Source organism: Balaenoptera musculus, chromosome 8 (assembly GCF_009873245.2).
Source record: "Balaenoptera musculus isolate JJ_BM4_2016_0621 chromosome 8, mBalMus1.pri.v3, whole genome shotgun sequence".
NCBI classification, from domain to species: Eukaryota; Metazoa; Chordata; class Mammalia; order Artiodactyla; family Balaenopteridae; genus Balaenoptera; species Balaenoptera musculus.
The window spans coordinates 30726692-30749825 of NC_045792.1; the positions used below are offsets into that span (position 1 = coordinate 30726692).

General features: G+C 36.1%; 1 protein-coding gene across 12 annotated transcripts in view; it reads right to left on the minus strand.

Annotated features, from left to right (window-relative positions):
• YAP1 (Yes1 associated transcriptional regulator) overlaps positions 1-23134 on the minus strand; it is a 108010-nt gene that overhangs the window by 17276 nt on the left and 67600 nt on the right. Inside the window, exons 4-6 of one of the 12 annotated variants that reach the window (XM_036859820.1) lie at positions 20250-20369; positions 4826-5019; positions 1908-1955 (exon numbers count right to left, since the gene is read on the minus strand). In XM_036859820.1, the coding sequence (XP_036715715.1) occupies positions 1908-1955; positions 4826-5019; positions 20250-20369 (362 nt within the window). The remainder of the gene's footprint in view (positions 1-1907; positions 1956-4825; positions 5020-20249; positions 20370-23134) is intronic. The other 11 variants (XM_036859822.1, XM_036859821.1, XM_036859823.1 and 8 more) reach the window with 11 other exon arrangements.

Consider the following 23134-nt stretch of genomic DNA (forward strand, 5'->3'; position numbering starts at 1 on the left):
AAGTATTGAATGGATCCATCCCTTTTTCTTCATTCCTTTTTACAGTCTGTTTTTCGAGACTGGAAAGCTCTTTCTGGCTTTCTTGATTATCCTGGTAACCTATTTAAAGGCATCTTCACTTAAGATATGACCCTTCTTTGTGGAATCTTTCCTGGCATCTACCTTAAGATAATCTAGAAAATATGTAGGATGAGAAAAACACAGATACTTGCTTGATACAAATACAACCAGATTCTGGGTATTTGAGCAACTCCAAATTTAGCCCTATACTGGAATTTCATACATTTTCACAATTGTGCCAGGTAAATACATTGACAACTGAATCTTATATAACAAGGTAGTATTTTATTCTCCACATATGCAAAGTTGAATTTAAAAAACCTTTTATAAAACCTATCTCTTTCAGGTTTCCTGCTCTGGCTTAGACAAATCTAAGGAATCAACTGAAATTTTAATAGCATACAAATTTAATAGAAATTTAATTTACAAACCTTAACTTTTCTAAAGCTTTACTACTAAAAGAAGTATCTAAAAACTCCTGATAATTTTAATGAGCAACTGTTTACACTTATACTGATGTATGAAATAAAGACCTGAAGGTATTTACTTTATTTATCAGATTTAAAGTTTAAGATCTTAGTAGGAAAAAATAAAAAGGAAACAATTTCAAAACACTTTAACATGGAGAACTTTTTGCTTGATCCCGAATCTCACTTGAATTAATTTCTGCTCCTATGTTTCTACTTCATTTATTACAAATAAAAGAAACACTTCAGAGAAAAAGCAAGGAAAAATGTCTTCACTTTACATAAAGATCCAATGCCACAGTGCTCTTCCCAGTCAAATGTGGTATTAGTGGTCCTCATTGTAAGAATGTCTGCTCTGCTTTAGCAAAGATGACGTTCATTAGTTATTCCCTGGATTTCTTGATTAAAGGAGGCATTTATGAGATAGACAATGAATAGAGATTTTCCTCTCACAAAGTTAACTGGTCTCTATGAAGATTCTATCTGGTGCTCCAATGGACAAGTTAACAGTATCTAAAATGAGTGGAGTTCTGCCAATTCCCACTTCCACAGCTCATTCTAACACAATGCACTTGTTAGCCTAGTGCAGAAGAGCTCCACAGAATATGAGGTGTTTCATGGTTGCTTCTGGCAATCTGAGAAAAGTGCAATAATCCCCCAGCTCCTAATTCCTTCAAATCTGTGAACCCTGAACAAAGAGAATCTCTTTAGTTTCAAGAATGAGATTCTTTCCATGAGTCAGATAAGTGCCTATGTTATAGAAGGAAAAAATGGCCACAATCTTTCCATCTAAATAAGGTACCTTCACAACCAGTATTCCTTTGGGTTCACCAGGGAGGAATGCTGATAAAAGCCAACAAAGAAACCCAAAACAGTACTCAGGTAGATCCTTTTCTCTTCTGATAATTTTAATATTCTTTCTTTGGAGTGTTCACTAAAAAAACCTTTTCCTTTCCTAGTAGTATGATTATAATTCTCAATAAGATTTCCTAAAGTAGCCTACCCAAGTAAATAACCTGTACTATCTTTGTTACTGTTCAAATTATTAATTTCTATAAATCATTGTAAGTACTATTTTAGGCTATGCAAATAAAAAATCAGGCACACTTCAAGGCTGACAGGGTGTATATACTACATATCAAATGTGGGAAAAAAAAAGACCTCAACGGAGTTTTGAATACTACTCTGGGAGGAGTGGGGAGGGAGCAGATAGTGTAAACTTTCTGGGAACAGCAATGTTAACTTAAGTATCATGGTAGAAAGATGCCTCAAAGTTACGCTGGGCTCATCTTCAGTGAGGACAGGCCCCTGGAGCACAAGTTTTTCTCTTTCCTAATTTAATATCTGTTTTCAATGCTAAAACATCAGATAAGAGCCTACCTGACATTTTGGAGAATTTGCTGTGCTGGGATTGATATTCCGCATTGCCTAAGAGTGAAAAATAAGATGGATAAAAATTACTTTAAGCCACATGGTTTGGCTGTGTAGGCTGACTTACAAATTGTATCCAGACATATCACCATAGCACAGAATTCCCAAGCTAGCCCAAGAAGAAGCAGACTAAGGAAGACAGGAGCCAACGGAGTCGCCACATAACACACGGAAACCTCAGAAGTGTTCAACAGCATTGAGGACAGGACAGTAAGACTTTAGGTGTCAGGGTTCAAATGAAACTGGATATTGGTCAGGTAGGTTCTTTACTTCTGAATATTAGATGAAGCAGGACAAATATAATGTGATGCTTCAGTGATAAGAGAAACTATCAATGGAAGAAGTTCACAGGAAGCCAAAAGACTTAAGATATACTGAATTTATACTGATTGCTAAAAAACAAAACCAAAAAAATCTTAAAAAAATACACCATTAGTATAAGAATAGAGCAGGTCTGTCACTTCAACAAAAGAAAAGACAACACAGTAGGTAGTAAAGAAGAAATAAAGAAGTTACCTTTAAAGGAAACTATTCTGTCTAGGACCCATCACCCAGAGTAAGAGTGAGAATAAGATTTAGAAAAACTCTTTAGAATGAAGAATTTTATAAGTAGCAGCATTTTGCCCATTGGGCGGGAAGGGGGTGGGGGAGAGCTGACCTACGGCAACAACAAAATGATGGATGGCCCATTCCCAGACTTTAACCTTTCTTATTAATAAGGTTTCTTGGTTTTGGTAGTCTTTAATTCATATGTGAAATTATATTTGCATATGCCATCTAGTACTCAGTAACAACAAAATGAAAACAGGCTGCGTAAAACATACCCTTAAATTGCTTTATTTCTTCTAAGAGGTATATAACTATAATTTTGATGGTGCTACCTTGTTCCGATGATAAAGTTTTATTTAAATGAAAAATATCTTTCCTTTATAGTAATATGTTAAAAAGTCCATCAGAGATACAGTAATCTTGTTAATGTGCTTCCTTTCTCTACCTTCTTAAAAGGTGGATGAGGGAATATTTCTTTCAAGACCACTTCTTGACATCATATGCTGGCATCATCTTTCTTACTCACTTTGGTGCCAACCACACTAGAATTACACTGGCAGGTTACTGATAGCACAAACAGTTTAAAGGTGTGCCTGTCTGGGATTCCATGCCTTAGTTTAATTCTTAGGTACCAGTTCTTCAAATCCCAAATCTGAGTTAAATGACTGTTTCAAGTTCATGTATTTCCATTAACACGGGACACTATTAAAATAGAACACTCATGAAAAAAAAGTACCTTGTTCAAATGTCTACATCCTGGCTACAAAAATGTAGAGTATAATGATATTTTTAATGCCTATACTTGGTATGCTATGATTTAGGTGAGGAAAAATAGTACAGATATGTATATTTCACGTTCGCAAACAGAGAGAATGTCTCTGGGGGAAAAAAAAAATACAAGAAACTGATAGCTACTTACAACCAGAAAAGAGAACTAGAGAAATGGAAAAGGAGATTTCATTTTCACTGTACGTTTACCTTTTGTACACTTTCAAAATCACATCATGTTTATTATCCAAAATATTTACATAAAAATTTTAAAATATACTGCTTTGAGAAGATCACACTCCCAATATCTGAACTTAGATTTTATCACTCTGAAATAAGATAAAGTAAAAATTCATTTTGAGATGAGGGATTATATATTCTTATGGCACATAAAGACCAACAGTATTTCTGAAAGAAAACTGATAAAAATGGTCATAAAGTTTTCCAGCTCTCTAATGTTAGAACGTACCCATCCCAACATGAAAAAATATCCATAAGTAGATAATTTTAAAGCACTGTGGGATCTTCTAAACTTGGAATAGCATGTATTGTTTTAAATAAAACATCTTAGATTCAGCAATACTGAAACATTTATCATTTGAGAAATATCGTATTGTGTATTCCCCTAGACAAATAATTCATTTAAAGTAAAAGATGTTTCTCCCCAAGTGATGTCCCAGAGTTTCCCCCTTAGTGAAATCCTCAGATATACAGTAGTCTGCAATTCCATGTACAGACATACCTCATCTTATTGCACTTTGCAGACACTGCAATTTTTTTTTAAACATACTGAAGGTTTGTGGCAACCCTGCGTCTAGCAAGTCTATCAGAGCCATTTCTCCAACAACATTTGCTCACTTCATGCCTCGGTGTCACATTTTGGTAATTCTCACAATATTTCAGTCTTTTTCATTGTTATTATATTTGTTATGGTGATCTGTGATCAGTGATCTTTGATGTTACTATTGCAAAAAGATGACTCACTGAAGGCTCACATGATGGTTAATATTTTTAAACAATCAAGTATTTTAAAATTAAGGTATTTAATTTTACATTAAATTTATTTAAATTTACGTTAAATTTTACAATAAACAATTTACATTGTTTATTTTAAGACATAATGCTATTGCACACTTAATAGACGACAGTACGGTGTAAACATTGATTTTCATATGTAACGGGAAACCAAAAAATTCATGTGATTCACTTTATTGTAATACTTGCTTTATTGTGGTGGTCTGGAACTGACCGGCAATATCTCCGAGGTATGCCTGTATATTTGAGGAAAAGCACCCTTGCTTCCTTCGATTTTTGCTTGACTGCAATGAATACGACCAAAACATCTCTTTGTGATACAGGTTTACAAGTTATAGCCTATGTGATCAAAGGCCAGTTAAGAAACTAAGACAACGAGAGCTGGACAGAATGTTTCTGTGTCACTCTAGTTTCACAGAAACAACATTCCTCTGTAACTAATAAATGCCAAAATGAAACACACCCAACTTTATGTAGGAAAACAAAACCCCAAGAGTGGAAGGCTGGTCTCTAACCTGTGGCCTCACCTGCCGAAGCAGTTCTTGCTGCTTCAGTCGCAGTCTCTCTTTCTCCATCTGCAACTGCTGCAGCCGCATCTGTTGCTGCTGGTTGGAATTGCCACCACCCATGACTCCTCCCTGAGGGCTCTGGGGGGCCAGGGGTGGTGGCTGTTTCACTGGAGCACTCTGACTGATTCTCTGGTTCATGGCTGAAATGAAACAGAAGATCTATCCTAAAAAACTAGCAAAGAAAAAGGATATTTAGTTATTCAAAAGCAACTGGGGATATTCAACATAGCCTTTTCTATAGTAAGACTAGAAATAACCTAAAAATCCACCCATAGTACAATGGTTACATTAATTTATTATTATTGTAGTCATCTTTGTCGTTATCCTAGGATGCAAGGCAGCCATAAGAGAAAAGAAACAAGCAACTCTAATAGGCAGTGACATGGAACAGTCTAAGACATACTAAGTTAAAAGCATAGTACAGAATAGACAGTATTAAAAAAAAGGGGGCAGGTGGAATATATATTACATGCATATCCAGAGAATCTGAATTGAAGGACAGCCAAGAAGCAATTAACATCTGTTGGTTCTGGACCTGGGGAACTGGATGACTAAAGGACCGAGTTCAAGAGAGACACTTTTTATAACTTTTCAAGTTTGAATAATGTGAATATATTGCTTATTATAAAATATAGTATATATTTAATTAAAAATAAATCTGTCTAACTGAGACAAAGCATTCTAAGCAGTAAAGCTCATCAAGATTATTAATCTTTAAATATAACTCTAATAAATCAAGTAGATTAAATGATCTGATGCATGCTCATAATAAATTAAGCCTACAAGAATCTGGATGGGACTTCCCTGATGGTGTAGTGGTTAAGAATCCTCCTGCCGGACTTCCCTGGTGGCACAGTGGTTAAGAATCCGCCTGCCAATGCAGGGAACACAGGTTTGAGCCCTGGTCCAGGAAGATCCCACATGCCGCAGAGCAACTAAGCCCGTGTGCCACAACTACTGAGCCTGCGCTCTAGAGCCCACGAGCCACAACTACTGAGCCCGTGAGCCACAACTACTGAAGCCACGTGCCTAGAGCCCGTGCTCTGCAACAAGAGAAGCCACTGCAAGGAGATGTCCGTGCACCACAACGAAGAGTAGCCCCTGCTCGCCGCAACTAGAGAAAGCCTGAGCACAGCAACGAGGACCCAATGCAGCATCAATCAATTAATCAATAAATTAAAAAAAAAAAAAAAAGAATCGGCCTGCCAATTCAGGGGACATGGATTTGATCACTGGTCCAGGAAGATCCCACATGCAGCAGAGTAACTAAGCCCGTGCGCCACAACTACTGAGCCTGTGCTCTAGAGCCCACGAGCCACAACTACTGAGTCCGTGAGACACAACTACTGAAGCCTGTGTGCCTAGAGCCTGTACTCTGGAACAAGAGAAGCCACTGCAAGGAGATGCCCGTGCACCGCAACGAAGAGTAGCCCCCGCTCGCCGCAACTAGAGAAAGCCTGAGCACAGCAATGAGGACCCAACGCAGCCCAAAATAAACAAATAAATAAGTAAGTTAATTAACTAATTAAAAAAAAAAGAATCCGCCTGCCAATGCAGGGGACACGGGTTTGATCCCTGGTCCGGGAAGATCCCACATGCCGTGGAGTAACTAAGCCCGTGCGCCACAACTACTAGCCTGCGCTCTAGAGCCCGCGAGCCACAACTACTGAAGCTTGCGTGCCTCGAGCCTGTGTTCTGCAACAAGAGAAGCCACCACAATGAGAAGCCTGCACACTGCAATGAAGAGTAGCCCCCGCTCACTGCAACTAGAGAAAGCCTGCACACAGCAAGGAAGACCCAATGCAGCCAAAAATAAATAAATAAATAAACAAACAAATAAATAAATTTATTTTAAAAAAAAAGAATCTGGATGGCATAGATTGGTCTCATTCAACAGTTCAGGTAGTCATTGTTATTTTTTTAGTTGAACATATAATATACCATTTGACAATTAGAAACAGACTGGATTCCTACACTAGTGAATTTCTGTCACTGATACAACATTGACCAAACTGTGGATTGTGGTAACCCTGGTGAACAGATGGAAGTTTTATTATGTGAAAATGGCAATAAGAATGATGTATCACCTTTTCAGACACATATTCAACTTTTTAAGGTGAAATTTCAGGTCATTGTTTCTACTAAATGTTTAATACATACTGACCAAAGAAAACCTCTGGCCCAAATGACTTCACAAACACTCGAGGAAGAAATAATACTAATCTTATACAACCTTTTCCAGAGAACAGCAAAGAAGGAAACTCCACAACACCTTTGAGACCAGCATAACCCTAATACCTTACAAGGACATTAAAACAAAGAAAAATTACAGATCACGTTCTCTCATGAACCTTGCTACCAAAATCTGAAATGACATTCACTGACAGCTCTCATGACATACTGGCTCCCAGCCAAATGGCAAACTCCTTCTGGTGATTTTTCACGTGTCCTCTGTTGAAGCCACAGAGGCTGCTTGGTAAATGCCAACTTTTCTTGGAGGCTACTTGACCAAACCTCCCCAGCCTTCCCCAGAGTCTGCCATCTGCATTAAGAATCATCTGCTTTCAGGGCACACTGCCCTGGGACATTTGTTTACTGACATTTCTCACCTGATTGTAATTTTTTATTTACAAATTTGTATCTTCTCTTAGACTGGAGTGCCACAGGAGTGGGGAGAGTATCCTAATTGTGTATATATTCTCAGTGCCTAGTCCAGCATCTTTGCACAAAACTTGTGCTGAAAAAAACACTGTAATGTTTCTAAGTCAGTTAAGTATTCACTGAGGCAGAAATTTAACTATTTAATATATGATAATATAGAAATCCTACCAATTTCCCCTTAGAGTGACCAACTCTTCCATGAGGCAGCATAACATTGATATAGAACCAAGGATATTAGAAGAAAGGAAAATTACAGACCAACTCTCTCCTAGAACACCTTGGTTCAATTCAACCTACTGAGATATTTATATAAGGTGATGGTATTTTTGTTCTTACTCTTCCCCTCAATTTTTTCTGTATTTCTTTTTCTAACTTCTTGAGTTGAACTTACTTAGTTTAAGTCTTTTCTTAGAGCATTTAAGTCAATAAATTTACCTTTAAGTACAGTTTTTCCTGCATGTCATACAGTTGAAATAGTATGTAAAATTCATGATTGTTCTACCCCAAATATCTGTAATTTCTATTGTGATTTCCATTTAACTCATGAGTTACTTAGGAGTACACTTTTATACTCTCAAGCATACATTTAAATTTTTAAAAATAATTTCCATAAATAGAGAAGCAGAAAAAATAATATAGATTATGAATCCTCATGTAGTCATCATCCAGGTTCCCAATGATCAATACATAACCAATTCTGTTTTACATCTATTCTCATCGACTTTTCCCTCAATTATTTTCAAGCAAATAATACAGCATTTCATCCATAAATAATCACAATATGTATCATTCGGGTTTTTGCTTAGATTCTTAGATCTTATAACTATATTTTCTGTCCAATGCTGAAAAATTTGCTTCCAATAACATTAATATGTATTATCCTTCTATACATATGCAAGTATTTCAAAATAACATACAACCGACTATTAAAGTTATGATCAACAAAATGATTATTAAAAGTTTGGTCCTTAAGATATTTCATTAGGTGTATCCAGCCAAATCACTGTGGTTAAGTGTCATCTGAAATAATTCTTCTCTGTGTGACTCGGCCAACTCAATATACAGGCTCACTTGTGGCGATGTGCTTCTGAATTTCAGACACTGGCTTTACTTGCCACTCCCCACTGCCCCTAGCAGTTTGTTTATTCCGTTTTTAAAAATCAAAGCAAACACACAAGATACGGTAGCATACCATACCATTCTTAGACATATGGTGGCATACTCTTAATACTTAACTTCATTTTGCCTTTTTGCTAATAACATACCCTTGAGACTACTCCAAAGCAGTATATAGAGGTTCCCCCCCACCCCACCCCATTTTCTTTTAAAAATAGCATAGTATTTCATTCAACTAATTTCCTGTTAGGTACCACAGTTTCAATTATAACCTATATGTTTAATAGCTGGTAGAGCAAGCCATATTTTTTTTGAAGCTAACTTTTTATTACTGGGATCTAATTTTATTGCTTTGTGGTTAAAAGAATCTGGTCTGTATACTGATTCTTGAAATTTGTGACTTGACATGTGGTCAGTCCTTGCTTTCGTACCAGGTCAGGGCCAGCCGGCTGCAGGCCTGGCTTTCACCATGGAGAGTGTTTCATGTATCTCTCTTTCTTTGTTCTTAACACTTTGAGTTCCTGATATCCTGACTGGCTGACTGGTCCCTCGCCCTGCCCTTGCTCACTGCTTTGTGTGGTTTTGTTTTCTGACCAACAGAGATTCTTTTTTAAATTTATGATCCCAGTTAAGTCTTTCTGGTTATCTCTTTTAAATGTTTTGTCTGGCATAGCAGAGAAGGGATGTCAAAAAAAACGTGACTCGCTGCTTCATATTGTTCAAAGCCTTATTAATCTCTTTTATGGCCAAAAAAAAAAAAAACATATTTATAAAATGTCTTTACAAAGAATAAATGGCTAAAACCTCAATAATTATGGTTTATAGTTAGTATTTTACAGGGGAATGGATAGAAAAAAAGCCAAAAAATTTTAATGGCTAAGATTTGCCAATCAATAACCTCATTTAATACAATTGCTTATACCTTCCTGTCACCAACATTATTAGATGCACAATTGACAGGCCTCATAGTATGATATAAAAAATATGGCCTTTAGAGTCAAACAAACCATGATTAGAGTTGGGCACACCAGTTCATAGTTCATCTAATCCTCAGTTTCCTCAGCTATACCTGCGGACATTAACATCACCCTTTTGGATCACTGTGGGGCTTATAAGTAATATGTAAAGCATCTATTATAGTCCTGGAATACAACAGATGCTTTAAAAATGTTAGCCTCCTCCCTTTTCCAAATAGTTCTTTCTAAACTTTAAGATTACCAGTCCTGCAGATAATCATCTTGGCTTGAATTCCCATACCTTCCCTCCCCCATCCTTCCACTTCACCATGCCACTCACTGTTTCTAAGTATTCTATGATTCATAAAGACATGCATATTTATCTTTCCTGTAAGATCTAAACAGAAAAAAATAGGTGGGGGAGTTTGAGCCTTAGCCTAACCTCCCTAGGGATCCTTCTCTTTTGGTGAACATGTTCTTGGCATTCCCAGAGGGCACTCAACATATTTATTTTCCCAAAGAGATGTTTTCATACATTGTGTTATGTCAGGTTCAATCATACGAGTTAAATATGAATTGGGGGACTGATCTGAGTATCTATCACATATGGTGAACATCTCACAAACTGAGGCCTAGTGCAAACAACTACTGGGGAAAAAATGTTCTCCATTCCAAGCAGTTAAATAAATTAAAAAATTTTAAAAACTGCTGGGAAATAACCCATTAGTAAGTGTTGAAATGATAAAATATGATTGACTTCAAAACAGATTCTAGAGCTATACAATGTTAAATATTTCATCTACTAAGAAACATTTTTAAAAAAGCTCTTGAGCTTTCCATACTGGATTTTTATTAAGTAATATAGCATTTAACAAGTTAATGTAAATATTTACTCCTTGTGAAAACTAATTGGACAATAACAGTACTGCATGAAAATAAACAGGTAAATATCCTCTGCTTCCCACCAGTTTCTCAGAATTAGATACCATTAGCAGTAATCATTAATGACAGTGACCACTGCTGATGGCACACTCAATTGGTTGGGAAGGTCTTTTTCAAATCTAAGCTTATCTGACTATTAAAAACCACAGAAAGCGAAAAATAGGGTATCAAAAGATGGAGTAAGAACTCCACAGAATTAAACAGAAATTTGCACAAAATACGCAATAGAAATAGTCTCTCTGGCTAATAATGCTGAGTACTTTTGGCTGTGTTTACCTAAATGCTGTTACCTATGGATACAAGCAGTGCTACAAGTTTCCATATAAAGAGCTCACTTAAATGACCAATTCAAACAACTGTGTTTATCTACTGAAGCTGGGATTTCTTCTCTTCAGAAGCATCCTGTTCTTTACCTTCTATCTCAAGCATTTCAACAAAGCACAGAGCAGTGCACCCACATGGGGTGCAGCAGAGACCTCACAAGCAGGCAAGAAACAAAACAGGCTTTGTTTCCTGGGGGAAGGGGGCAGGGCAGCTGAAAAAGAAAAGAACTGCATTACCACCTTCTTCCCCTCCATGACCAACTACCAAAATCCCAATGTTTCCAGTTTTAACAAAATTTCTAAAAGGTAAAGGAGAAAACAAATCCCTAAAATATGACAAATTTTTTAAAAAATGCTATATTTTAAATTCAGCGTCTGCTGCCTGGACTATGAAATAGTAACTGTTTCAAGTTTTTCTTAACCAATCAGTCCTGACAGCTTTATGGTGGCAAATCATACACTCAGCAATTACTGAAAAATAAGAGACCACCTTCTCAAAAACAAAGGAGGTCATCACCAGGGGTTCTTTCCAGATTTTATTCTAAACATCTGAATTTTCAAACTTCAGACAAATTTTAGATTTGCATAATTTGTATCTTCAACCTTGGAATATTACAAAGTACTACAGATGTCGTAATCAATCACAGACTTCGAGATAATAAATTCAATCCTAGTAACCTCATTAAGTGTAAATTTAAAACTAGAAATTTTTTTTGAACTTTTAAAACATTAACTCACATCAAATCTCCCACAACACAAGAAAGCACCTTTTTACTTTGTCTAATATTTTATCAAGTTTCAGATATTACATGGTTACATGTTAGAATGGCTATATTAGTTTGTTTATAACATTTAGAAACAAATTTTAGGTTTTTCCCATACCTACAAGGGTACTTAAGACTGTAAAATTGTAGGCTTATTAAAAGAAATGAATGCTTTTCTAAAAACACAAACTAACAGGCCAACTCTGCCAGTCTTAAAACAGTAAAAACAAAACACAAAACACCCACTGCTAGCTAAGTATTTCAATATGACCTAGGGGATTGAATTGTCTACAAAAAGTTGCTACTAACTGGCACAATAATTTATGTTTTTAAATATAAAATGATGGTTTTTTCAGTGAAAATTACTTACTATTTGATTCACACTGAAAATCTGTCTCTTGCAAAAGGAGCAAAAGGCCAGAGTCCTAATCTCATGACTGAATATACCTTTTTATTATCAATATGCAAAAGACATCTCCCAACACTCAATTAAGCTATACCTAGATGATAACACCATGCCCAGGAATGACTTTTTTAAAAAAGTTATACTGAGATATTTCACCCCTTTGATAATTTTAATATATTCATAGAATTGTATAACCATCACCACTATCTAATTTCAGAACACTTTCATCATCCCCAAAAGAAACCCTGTATCCTTTAGCAGTACACGTCCTATTGCCCCTCCCCCAGTCCCTGGTAACCATTAATCTACTTTCTGTTTCTTTGGATTTGCCTATTCTGAACATGTCATATATATGGAATCAATTTTGTGACTGGCTTGTTTCACTTAATATGCTTTCCAGATTCATCCATGTTACAGTATGTATCAGCATTTTATTCCTTTTTATTACCAAATAATATTCCATTGTACAGATATACTACATTTTGTTAGTCTGGTCATCAACTGATGGATATCTGTGTAATGTTTGGCTACAAACATTCAAATGTGCAGGTTTTTGTGTGGACATATGGTTTCCTTTTTTGGGCAATATATATCTAGGAATGGAATTGCTGGGTCATATGGTAACTATATGTTTAAGTTTTTGAGGAACTGCCAAACTGTTTTCTAAAGTGGCTGCATCATTTTTCAATCACATCAGCAATGTATGAGGGTTCCAACTGCTCCATATTCTGGTCAACACTTGTTAATGCCTGTCTTTCATTTTAGCCATCTTACTGAGAATAAAGTGGCATCTCATTGTGGTTTTGCTTTGTATGATGTGGTTACAGTTAGTTAACCTCCTCTAAAACTCTACCCCAGGTCTTACCATAGGCAAAGTAATCTCTCCCTCCCACACTCTGTACTTCTCTCCCTTACCAAGCATCAACCTCCAGGCCCCCCAATCTGGGTTAAAGTATTTTAATCTTTAAACTGTTCAAAAATATCAATAACATCTTTTTTTTAGGTCAATTCGACACTGTCTTCCTTCAACCACCTATCAAAAGTCTGGCATGAAAATTTATTATAATGGTATTTTTCAAACAATACAATTGAGAATGGAGCTTAAAAAACATTCAACAGGACATTTTCTCCTCATCACCTCATTAAGCAGTTTGGGGCAGGACACAGGAGTTGCTAAATGAGGTGAGGAGGAGAAGGGAGAAAGCGGTCTAACTAGCCTTCAGCTCTCTCTGTCCCCTGGATATAACTGTGTTTTTTCCCTCTACTATGAAAATAAAGTTTAAAGGCTAGTTTGGAGAGAAAGTACAGATAATGAATCTATTAGTCTAAAGAGAAGGGGAATAACATTTTAAAATCTACCTGCCACCTTGAATTCATGTTAGATTAATGAGTAAACAGTTCCATTAATAGCTTTATTCCTTATTACATATAATGTATTACTATTAATCCTCTTGCCCTAGTGGAATTTATAATTTAGAAGAGATGAATCCGAGTTCTGACTGATAAGCACAAAAACTGGCCCTTTTATATAGTGTAGAGCTTGACTGGCTTCTTCTTACCTTTTAATGTCCCTCACAGCACCTTATTTATTATCCCTCATTGTACTTAACACATTTTATAATAATTATTTATTTTGTAGCCGACAACCCCCTGCCCGCCTGCTAGCATAGTACCTGGTACATAACTGGCATTCATCTGTTGAATGAGTAAATAAATACTCAAATAGTTTCTATCCCTAGTTAGTAGGATGCTATTAGTAATACACAGGAGAATCTCCAAGCTGAAGCAAGTCCAGAATGAGTTCTGAAGCGACCTCAGCAACCAGGGTAGCAGAACAACATGAGTATAAAACAATGCAAAGAATATGAACCACTCCTCTTCTAAATCATTCCAATTTATTTCAGCAGAAATCTATTTGACTTTTCCCTCAAGAAGTCTATAATCTCTTTTTCTGTTTCTTATAACTGACTCTCTGGGTTGTCACAAAAAGTGACATCACCAAATGGCTCTCTTCTCCAGCACATTTTATAAGATACTTGCTATTAATGCAGAGTTGATACAAATATAACTTGAAACATAGTTTTCTTTTAAAAATGAATTAAGTTTTCTTGTGTTTGATGTGAGGGGCTTGAGTAACACAAATAAACCATTAATTTAAATTATCATTCAGTGACTTTAAGTTTTAAAAATTCTATATGAAAAACTCATTATGGAAACAAAGAAAAACATCTCTTCACTGTATAATTATTTGTATCATTGAACCATCGTCAAGTAGAAACTACGCATTAATTTAACTTCATTAACATGTATGTCTATTCACCCTTGGCAAGTAGGAGAGACTGCTTACCACGATTGATAAACTATTTTGACACCATCCTCCTGACTGTAACATTAAAAAAAAAACAAAACTAAACTGCAAACCTCAAATATTGAACTAATTTTGATATTCTATAACCTTACGTATTAAAATGTTCATTTCAGTTAGCATCTGTTTTTTAAGTAAAAAAAAAAAAATGTAGTGACGGCAAAAATGAGTAACAATCTCCAACAGTATGTTTTAAAGAGGACTTCACTAAGCACATGGCCTAGAATTATACTTCAAATCAGCTTACATCAGGCTTCCTAACATGGTAACTTTATGAGAGTTCTAAACTTTAGAAACAAAGCATACCAAAAATGCATCATCTTTAAGGCAGTAAAGCATGCATGTTTAAACTCCTGTATGTGTCAGAGCTTGATAGCGCGGACAAAACTTACCTATTCCATCTAGCGCTGCCCATCCCCCATCAGATTTGTTTGCCTGGGCATACCCACCATGTGATAAGGCTTATCTTTAAAGGTTGAAAGATTTCCTGGTCTCCTCTTCAAAAGTAATTCCCAGCTGTGACCAGAGGGCCAAAAGCTAAACTTAAGTGGTGCAATAAATAGTTCAAAAATATCTCTGAAACCTCAGTGCACTCAAATCCATAAAGCTATTGAGAAGTAACCTTAAGCAAGGATCCAAAGCAGTCACTGAAGAATTCATAATCTAGCATATTGTATTAAATTAATTAAGGACTGGAAATATTCTTAAAAGCATCTAGTATATGAATCCAATTAAGTCAAGAGAAGTCAGGTATCTTTCTGAATGAGTTGGTTACACTGTTGATACCAGAAGAACTTGGGTCTCTTGATTCCCAATTGAGTAGGTAAATTTTTCTACAACACAATTTAATTCATTTGAATTCACATGTAGAAAAGAGGATGCTAGCTAACTTCTTCTAATGGATTTTTGGAGGGCATATAAAATGTCATGTCAGAGCAATGTCATAACTATTTTTCTCACTGGATAATGTGCATTTAAAAACTACATTGAGTATCACATTTAAAGAGGCATCCAGAGAAGGGAAGTAAACCGGTAAAAAACTCAGAACTCTTAATGCATAAAAAAACTGGAGAAACCACAGTTAAAAGAGAACACTCTGGGATTAGAAATGTATTCACAAATCTGAAGGGAAGTAAATTTCTGAGTAATAAAGGGACACATATTTTCTGGTCATTAGAACCTTCCTTAAACAGAATGGCCTGCCTTCTAACGGTAAGCTCCTAGTCAAGGGAAAGGGAAAGGTCAAAGGTGAGGTTGGAAGGTAATCTCTTAAGGATATGGTAGAGGTGAGGCATGATAATTCATCTAGATGGCTTCACCTCTGTAATTGGAAACTCATTACCTTTGGGTAATTTCCTCAAGATGAGGCACAATACAATATATAAGTAAATGCTTCAACCATTGTCATCTTCCTCCCTCTGAAATTTGTGTGTGTTAGTATTGGTGACTTAGGTGTGCTTCTGAAAAGATTAACTGCATGTAATCTAAATTTCTTTAAAATTCTGGGTGTCAAAAGATCAAGTCCAGATTCTAGTTCTGTCACTTAACTATATAACCGTGGGTAAGTCACAATTTCCCTAGATCTCAGAGAAACTCAGATTTGGGGCAAAATCCCTACCTCTACCAGTATTTTTTTTAAAATATATGTTGGTGGCTTGGGGAGTCACAAGGACTGGGTGGCACTATGGCATTTAGTGGGCAACAGTCAGGGATGTTGAATGTTCTTCAGTGCCCAGGATACACCCTCCCTCCTCCTTTGAGAAATGTTGATTAGAAGAATTATAAATTCCTTTTCAGGGTCAAATTGTATGAGGTTTATTTGTTTTAAGAAGTTTTAGTTAGCAACAGCTCTATTTACCCAAAACACACTGAAACATCTTTTTCTCCCTACCCTAAGTAGTTAATATAATTCACAACCAAATACTGACATTTTAGGATCACCACGCAAGATTTAAAAGAGGGTAAGGAAAACAAAACAAAAAAACAAACAAAGAACTTGTTTTTAATGCACAAATATAAAGAGACTTGCTTCAATAAAATTCAAATGATTTGATGTTGGTATTCTAGGTACCCAAGACTCCATTAATGGCGTTACAGATTTAGTTTCTACAGCCTTTAGTGTTTTATCCTACCTCTACTAGAACAGACTTAGGTACATTTAGGTACATTTTCATCAAAAGTAAAATATTACTTATAACAGCTATCAGAAATATTTAGTCTTCAAGGAAAAAGGTTAATGAATGTCTAAACAGTTAAAAAATTTAACAGTCCTTTAATTATTGATGCAAAATATTTAACTTTGATAAGAAAGATGTGCTGAACAACTTTTGGCTTTTGACTTAATAGCAAGTTTTGGGAAACTTTGAAACCAAGGACCAAAATCAACACCTAGGTTTTAATTAGCTGTGACATTTCCATGCACAGAATTTCTATGCACAGAATTGTTGATAGTAATTATAAAGGATATTCTGAATTTGCCAACTAGGTTGTTTATTACCTCCTTTAAGTCTCAAAAGATACACCTTTTAATCCAAATCTCTAGTTCCAGTTATTTTATTTACACCAAACGTGTTTTTAATTCCAGTGGTACCATCAGCACTTATTTCCAGAAACACAGATTCTAACACTACTTATTATGTCCTTTTATATAAACAGGGACAACAACATTACATAAAAGATCAGTTCATTGACCATTAGTATTCTGGAATAGATTTTTCATTCTGAAAAACAGGAATTATAATTTTTGTGTATGTTTTCATTAGGGCTTTTACTGGAAAATATTCAAATGGCTATTATTATGTAAAACAGTAAATAATTTTACAACATACAAGAAAATATTTAAACCTGAGACTCTTCATGTTTGCAAGTATAAAATCTCTAGGAAAAAGAGTGTTAATAAGAAATAATTTAATGACCTGCATAATACTCAAGCATCAACTTTCTTTAATACAGTGTAAAAACATTCCTGATATGATTCCTTAAAAACAAATAAAAGCCCTCCTTTTTTCGAAGTCAGTAAATATCAGCTAATTCTTACTGGCACTGGATGTCACTTCATGATTTGTTACAAATTACTAATCAATGCTGTAAAATAATATAAATGTCAACGATATATAGTTTTTAGGGAGGGGAAAGATAAGGGTATGGGATTAAGAGATACAAACTACTATGTATAAAACAAATAAACAACAAGAATACATTGTACAGCACAGGGAAATAGTCATTATCCTATAATAACTTTAAATGGAGTATAAGCTTTAAAAATGTTGAATCACTGCTATACACCTGAAACTAATATTGTAAGTCAACGTAAAATAAAAACTCCAATAAAAATTTTTTTAAAGATACATAGTTTTTAAATGTTAAAGAATAAAAAATCAGATAAAAAAGAAACAATGCATAACTAATTATTTAATTTCCTGAATTTATATTACATGGATAATTTATTAACTTTATGTGGGATGTGAATTATTCTAAATATAATTATTCTAAAGCATCTGATAAAGAACAGAAATATAAAAGAGGCTGGTGTTTGAAGGAGGTGAGTGATAAAGTCAAGCTTATCAGATGTAAAGTGTATCTTCTACTCTAAAATGTCAAAAGACATAGGTCAACTTGACTTAAGGTAAAAAATGGTAAATACTTTCATATAGATTTGGGGAATACAGGAAAACAAATTTCACAACCATGAAGGCAATAACCTATCATTTGTTGGTGTCTGCATGGTTCAAAGGGTCAGAAAGGGGATAGTCTATATTTTTTTGGCAGATAAAATGCAATCCACCATAGAACTTCAGATTTCAAGGAAAACTCCTTCAAATTCAGCAGCTAACAGCTTGTCTCTATTTGCTGTCACTCTGGATCAGAGAAACCCACACTTTTTTTTTTTTCCTTTCCTGCTCCCCTTCAGTTACACTTGAGCTCTCTGACTGAAAAGGTCTGGAACAGATTAAAAGTCGGGCCTCAAAATAAAAAGCTTTGGCATGTTGTCAAGCCTGTCTGGAATACACATACACAGTGGGCCCAAAAAGGGAAACTAAACGCAGTAAGAGTATTTTATGAAAACTTTTCTTGGCATAGCTAACTGTACGCCGTGTGTACATATGTGTTGAAGGTGGGAGGGAGATTATCATTATTTTTTTTTGGTATTTTCTCCCATTTAAAGCAAAAGACCAAGCTGTGTGTGTAATTAATGAATCTACTTAAGCTCACAGCCAAGTTGTTTTATTTCATTTTTTATTAACTGAAAATACTTAAAAAAAAAAAAAAAAGCTTTGTTCCAATTGCTGATTTCTACAGTTAGCTAAGAGTTAATCATCATTTTTCATAATCTCGTGTAGAGGGAAAAAAATCCCACAGTACCATTTTTTAAAATTTCCAAAACATGGACAAGCAGAATTCATTTCATTAACGATGATTTAAGGAAACATGTCTGTTATCGTTCTAGTCCATACAAATGGCAACATTTATTAAATTCTCTACCTTACTTGGTTTCCTGTTTCAACCACAAGGGCTTATTCAAGCATTAAATAGAATCTGAAGTTGCAAATTATTAACATGCCACATTACTTTTTTAACACTCAAATAGGTCTTGAAACTCAAAAGGCTAGCATTTAAGCCAAACCGGATATCTGTCAAAATGACAGTCTCTGCCCTGATCCCACCTTTGACTTTACTTGAATAGGGGATTCAATCAGTTCATAAAGCTGACCAATCAGTGAGCTTGGGGCAAACCCAAATGTTGGGGTTTTAAAAAGGTATACATATAGATATAGGAGAACTGCTCAGAATGTTCCTGACGGGGAAGTTATTTTACCCAACCAGCTCTGGATAGAGTTTTTCTTTCTCTTTTTCCCCCAGGACTGTGTTTTGATGGCATTCACAGAGTTAATTCCTCTTTCCCATAAGGGCCCCACAGTTGTTGTTAGGTCAACCCCTGTAAAGCTTCAAAGGTTCCGAGTTCCCTCAGTCTGACCTACTCAGTGATCTGCACATTGTTTTCATTTAGCTGCATCCAGTCCAAGACGAAAGCTTTAAAACCACAATGATCTGCTCCTTTTTAAATACATTTTTCCATGGCTTTGGAAAAATGTCTCAGAAACCCAACTGAAGAAACTGAAAACAGTGAAAAAAATATGTGTAAAAAGGCCCTAAAGAGCTTGTATACTATTATCAAAATATGCACATTCGGGAGGGGAGTATTTCTTTGTGCAAATGGTGATTTTTGTCATTTGATTTTGAGGGAAATATGGCTTTTTTTGGGTTTGCTTCCCAAATGAAAAACAAAGGAAAAACCTCCTTTACTTAAAAAGGGGGGGGGCAGAAGCGAAGAGAAGGAAAAAAAGGCTTTCATTGGTCTATCTCTAGGGTGACAGGGGTACCCAGCCCCCCTTAGGATAGAAAACATTATAATACCCTGGCACAGGATGGTACTCATTGCTCTCTTAAGTTAAGTATAAGCAGACACCACGTTACTGACAAAAGTTGATATCCCAGGTTTTAGATGAAGCGACAGACTGATTATTTCTGTGGCTAGAAAGATCATTTTAAACACGATCACTGTGTTTCCCAAAAATGTGAAAGGAACAGTGAGTCTGGTTAGTAAACCACCACAACATTCCTCCAACCCCATCCCAAGAAGTCCAAGCTAAAAAGCTGATTTAGACCTGAATTTCTCAAGTTTAAAGTGAAAGGTATAAAAACAGTACTTGGATAAGTTGGATGGGCAGTCATTTTTTAAAATTATAAAGCAGTGCAATTTAATTTAAATGTACCTTCCCAAATTCACATACCAAAAAACAGTAATCAAAAATATCTAAAAAGATTTTGAGATGAACCTTTACCAAAACGAGGGTCAAGCCTGGGGTCTAGCCAAGAGGTGGTCTTGTTCTTATGGTTTATATAGTATATTTCTCCATCCTGAGTCATGGCTTGTTCCCATCCATCAGGAAGAGGACCTATAAATACAGAAAAAAAATCACGGTTGGTTTTTAACTTGGTGCATCTAAAAAAAAAAAAAAAAAAAAGTGGGAGGGGTGCTAATTTAAAAAGAAAACACATCCTGACATAAAACAACTCATTAATGCAGAATTAACAATGTGTTCAGAGAAGAAAGGTAAACCTGTATACTTGATTCTTCTCCACTAAAAGGAAATTACCCAATAATAAAATCTACACTCCCAAAGACACAGATGTAAAAAAGGTCAGATTTTCGGAAAATGCTCTGGAAGTCATGACCCAAATAACTGTTATTAGTGTTAATATATGACATGGAGTGCTGCAGCTCAGGGACCATCCCCCAATCCAGTCAGTTTTGGGACAGTACCTTCGTAGAGACCCCAAAAGTTTCTTTAATAAGGAATATATGCAAGTGTTCTCAGAGTACCTACAGTATCATAAACATTCTGCTTAATATAAAGCACAGTTTAGCTAAGCCTGCCAAGTACCATTTATTTCCATTATTTATGTGACTGACTCACACCAAGAAAACTATAATAGAGAAAACATGGTTCAAAAAAGCTTATTCTTAAGCAGCCTGGAAGTTGCTAGGAGGTGGGGATTGTGGCTAGAAGTTTAAGTTTGTCAGAGACACGGGAAGGAGGCAGAGTAAACACCAAAACTGCTGGAAGGCAAATTTCTCAGGAAGAAAAAGAGAAATGGTACAAATTTCAAAGCTACAGAGTGAGGAAGTAATACCTGGGAGATAGGGCTAAAGAATATAGAAAGTATAAGAAGATTATTCTATCTTTATGAGGGTAGGGAGGCTAGACAGTTGCTTTTAAGAAGTAATAGCAATGAAAAGAGAGGCCCAGTGTAAACTACTAAATTCAGGCAGATTTCCTCCTTGTCTCTCCCACTCCCCCGCTTCCACTTCCCACTCCCACCAGGAACCAGGAAAGGCAAAGGTAAATTGGGAGAGTCTGAGTAAATGCCTAAAATTTTCCATCTGTGGAGCAACACGAATTGACTGCTTACTGTGTGCCAATCACTGTGCTAAGTATATTAGGTACGTTAACTCGTTTAATCCTTACAATGACCAAGGACATAAGCAGTAAGTAGTACTATCTCCATTCTAATGGGGAAACTGAGGCACAGAGTGGTATAGTCGGTATATCACAAAGCTAGTGTCAGAGATGATACTCAAACTTAGCAGCCTAATTCCTGAGCCATTTTCCTCATAACAACACTTCTTTTTATTCACCTCCCACATCCAAGGTCAGAGCCTAAGTATGCTTCCTGTGCAAAAATGGAACAAGTTCCTTCTTTCTATACTGGCAGTCCAACACAGCCTTAAGAGTAACGCTTAAAGAGTAACTTTGGTTAAACAGACCGCTCACACAGGCGCATGGGACCCAAGGCCCTAATTCTAGGCCAGTTTCGTTTGTATTAGGAAGAGACCAATTTGCTACTATAGTATCATCAAAGATCTACTTTGATGGGGTCAAAATCCTGTTAGGGAATGCAGGCATGTGGAACTGGAGTGTTCTGTACTCCTACACAGGCCACAGGGGGAAGACCCTTCTTCCAGTCCTGAATATGGAATTCTGCACACAATGCTAACCATGTCCAGAGTTGGACTTTGCTGCAGAAATCCCGTGTTTACTAAAAAGTGAATGGGAAGCAGACTTGTTTGACACATATAAATCAAACCAACCACTTTTCTCAGCAGCCTTCAGTGGCACTTTGGGTTCTATTTCCGCACTAGGAAGACAGAACTTCCAGAACTGAATATTAAGGGTTTGTTACTGACTTTAATTGCGAAGGTGGCTCAATTGTAAAATGCTTCTGAAAAACAAGTAATTAAAATTCTAACTTCCTAAGATATCATGATGATGAACAAGTCAACAGAAGTCACTGGATGCCTTTGGAAGCATCAACCCAATGGCCCTAACAGACCTCATTATAGCCTCCAAACCTGCCTCCTGAGTAAATGGATTCCCTACTTTTTTTTTTTTAAAACAATATCACTCTCTACCTTTGTTGTCTGAGTTAGAACCAAGAACAGTATCTGGGATACAAATCAACTTTCCCTTTCTGCTCCACCCACCCCATGCTGTAGACTCCACTTACACTCTCATTGATCTGTTGCAGTCCGTCTCTAAGAATTCAACCATCAATAATTTTCAGCTCTTTTTCGTAACCACTACAGACCTTTGTTCCTTGGTGTCTGACTTCTTATTTCCTCTCCTCATTCCAGTGTCTCCTATCAAACAGCCACCAGGGTTTTCTTCTTAAAATACTACCCAATCAACATTTATATGTTACTCACTGACTTTAAAAACGTTTCCCTTGCTCTCTACCATCAAAAGGAAAATGCCAGCTGGACTCATTTCTTAATGTCTTCTTCACACACCCAACCCTCACTCTACTCCCCAAGTTCTCACAAAATCATGCCATCTCCTTGTATGTACTATTCGTGTTATCACAGACAGCCTTCTGCCCCATCTCTTATAAACTCTTATTCACCTTAAAAGAGAAAGCTCAGATGTCACCTCTTTGATTCAGCCTTCCCTGATTACCCCACATAAAATCATTAACTTCCTCTTCTACTCTGTATTAACGTTTTAACAGATAGAGCTGCATTTACTTGCTTACATGTCTGCCTTCCTGACAATGACCAGGCCACTTATCTTTTAACTCATGTCCAGTATCTGAGTAATTGCTCACTAGATATTTAATGGAAGAATGAATATCCTGCCTTCTAATACTTTGAACTTTCTAT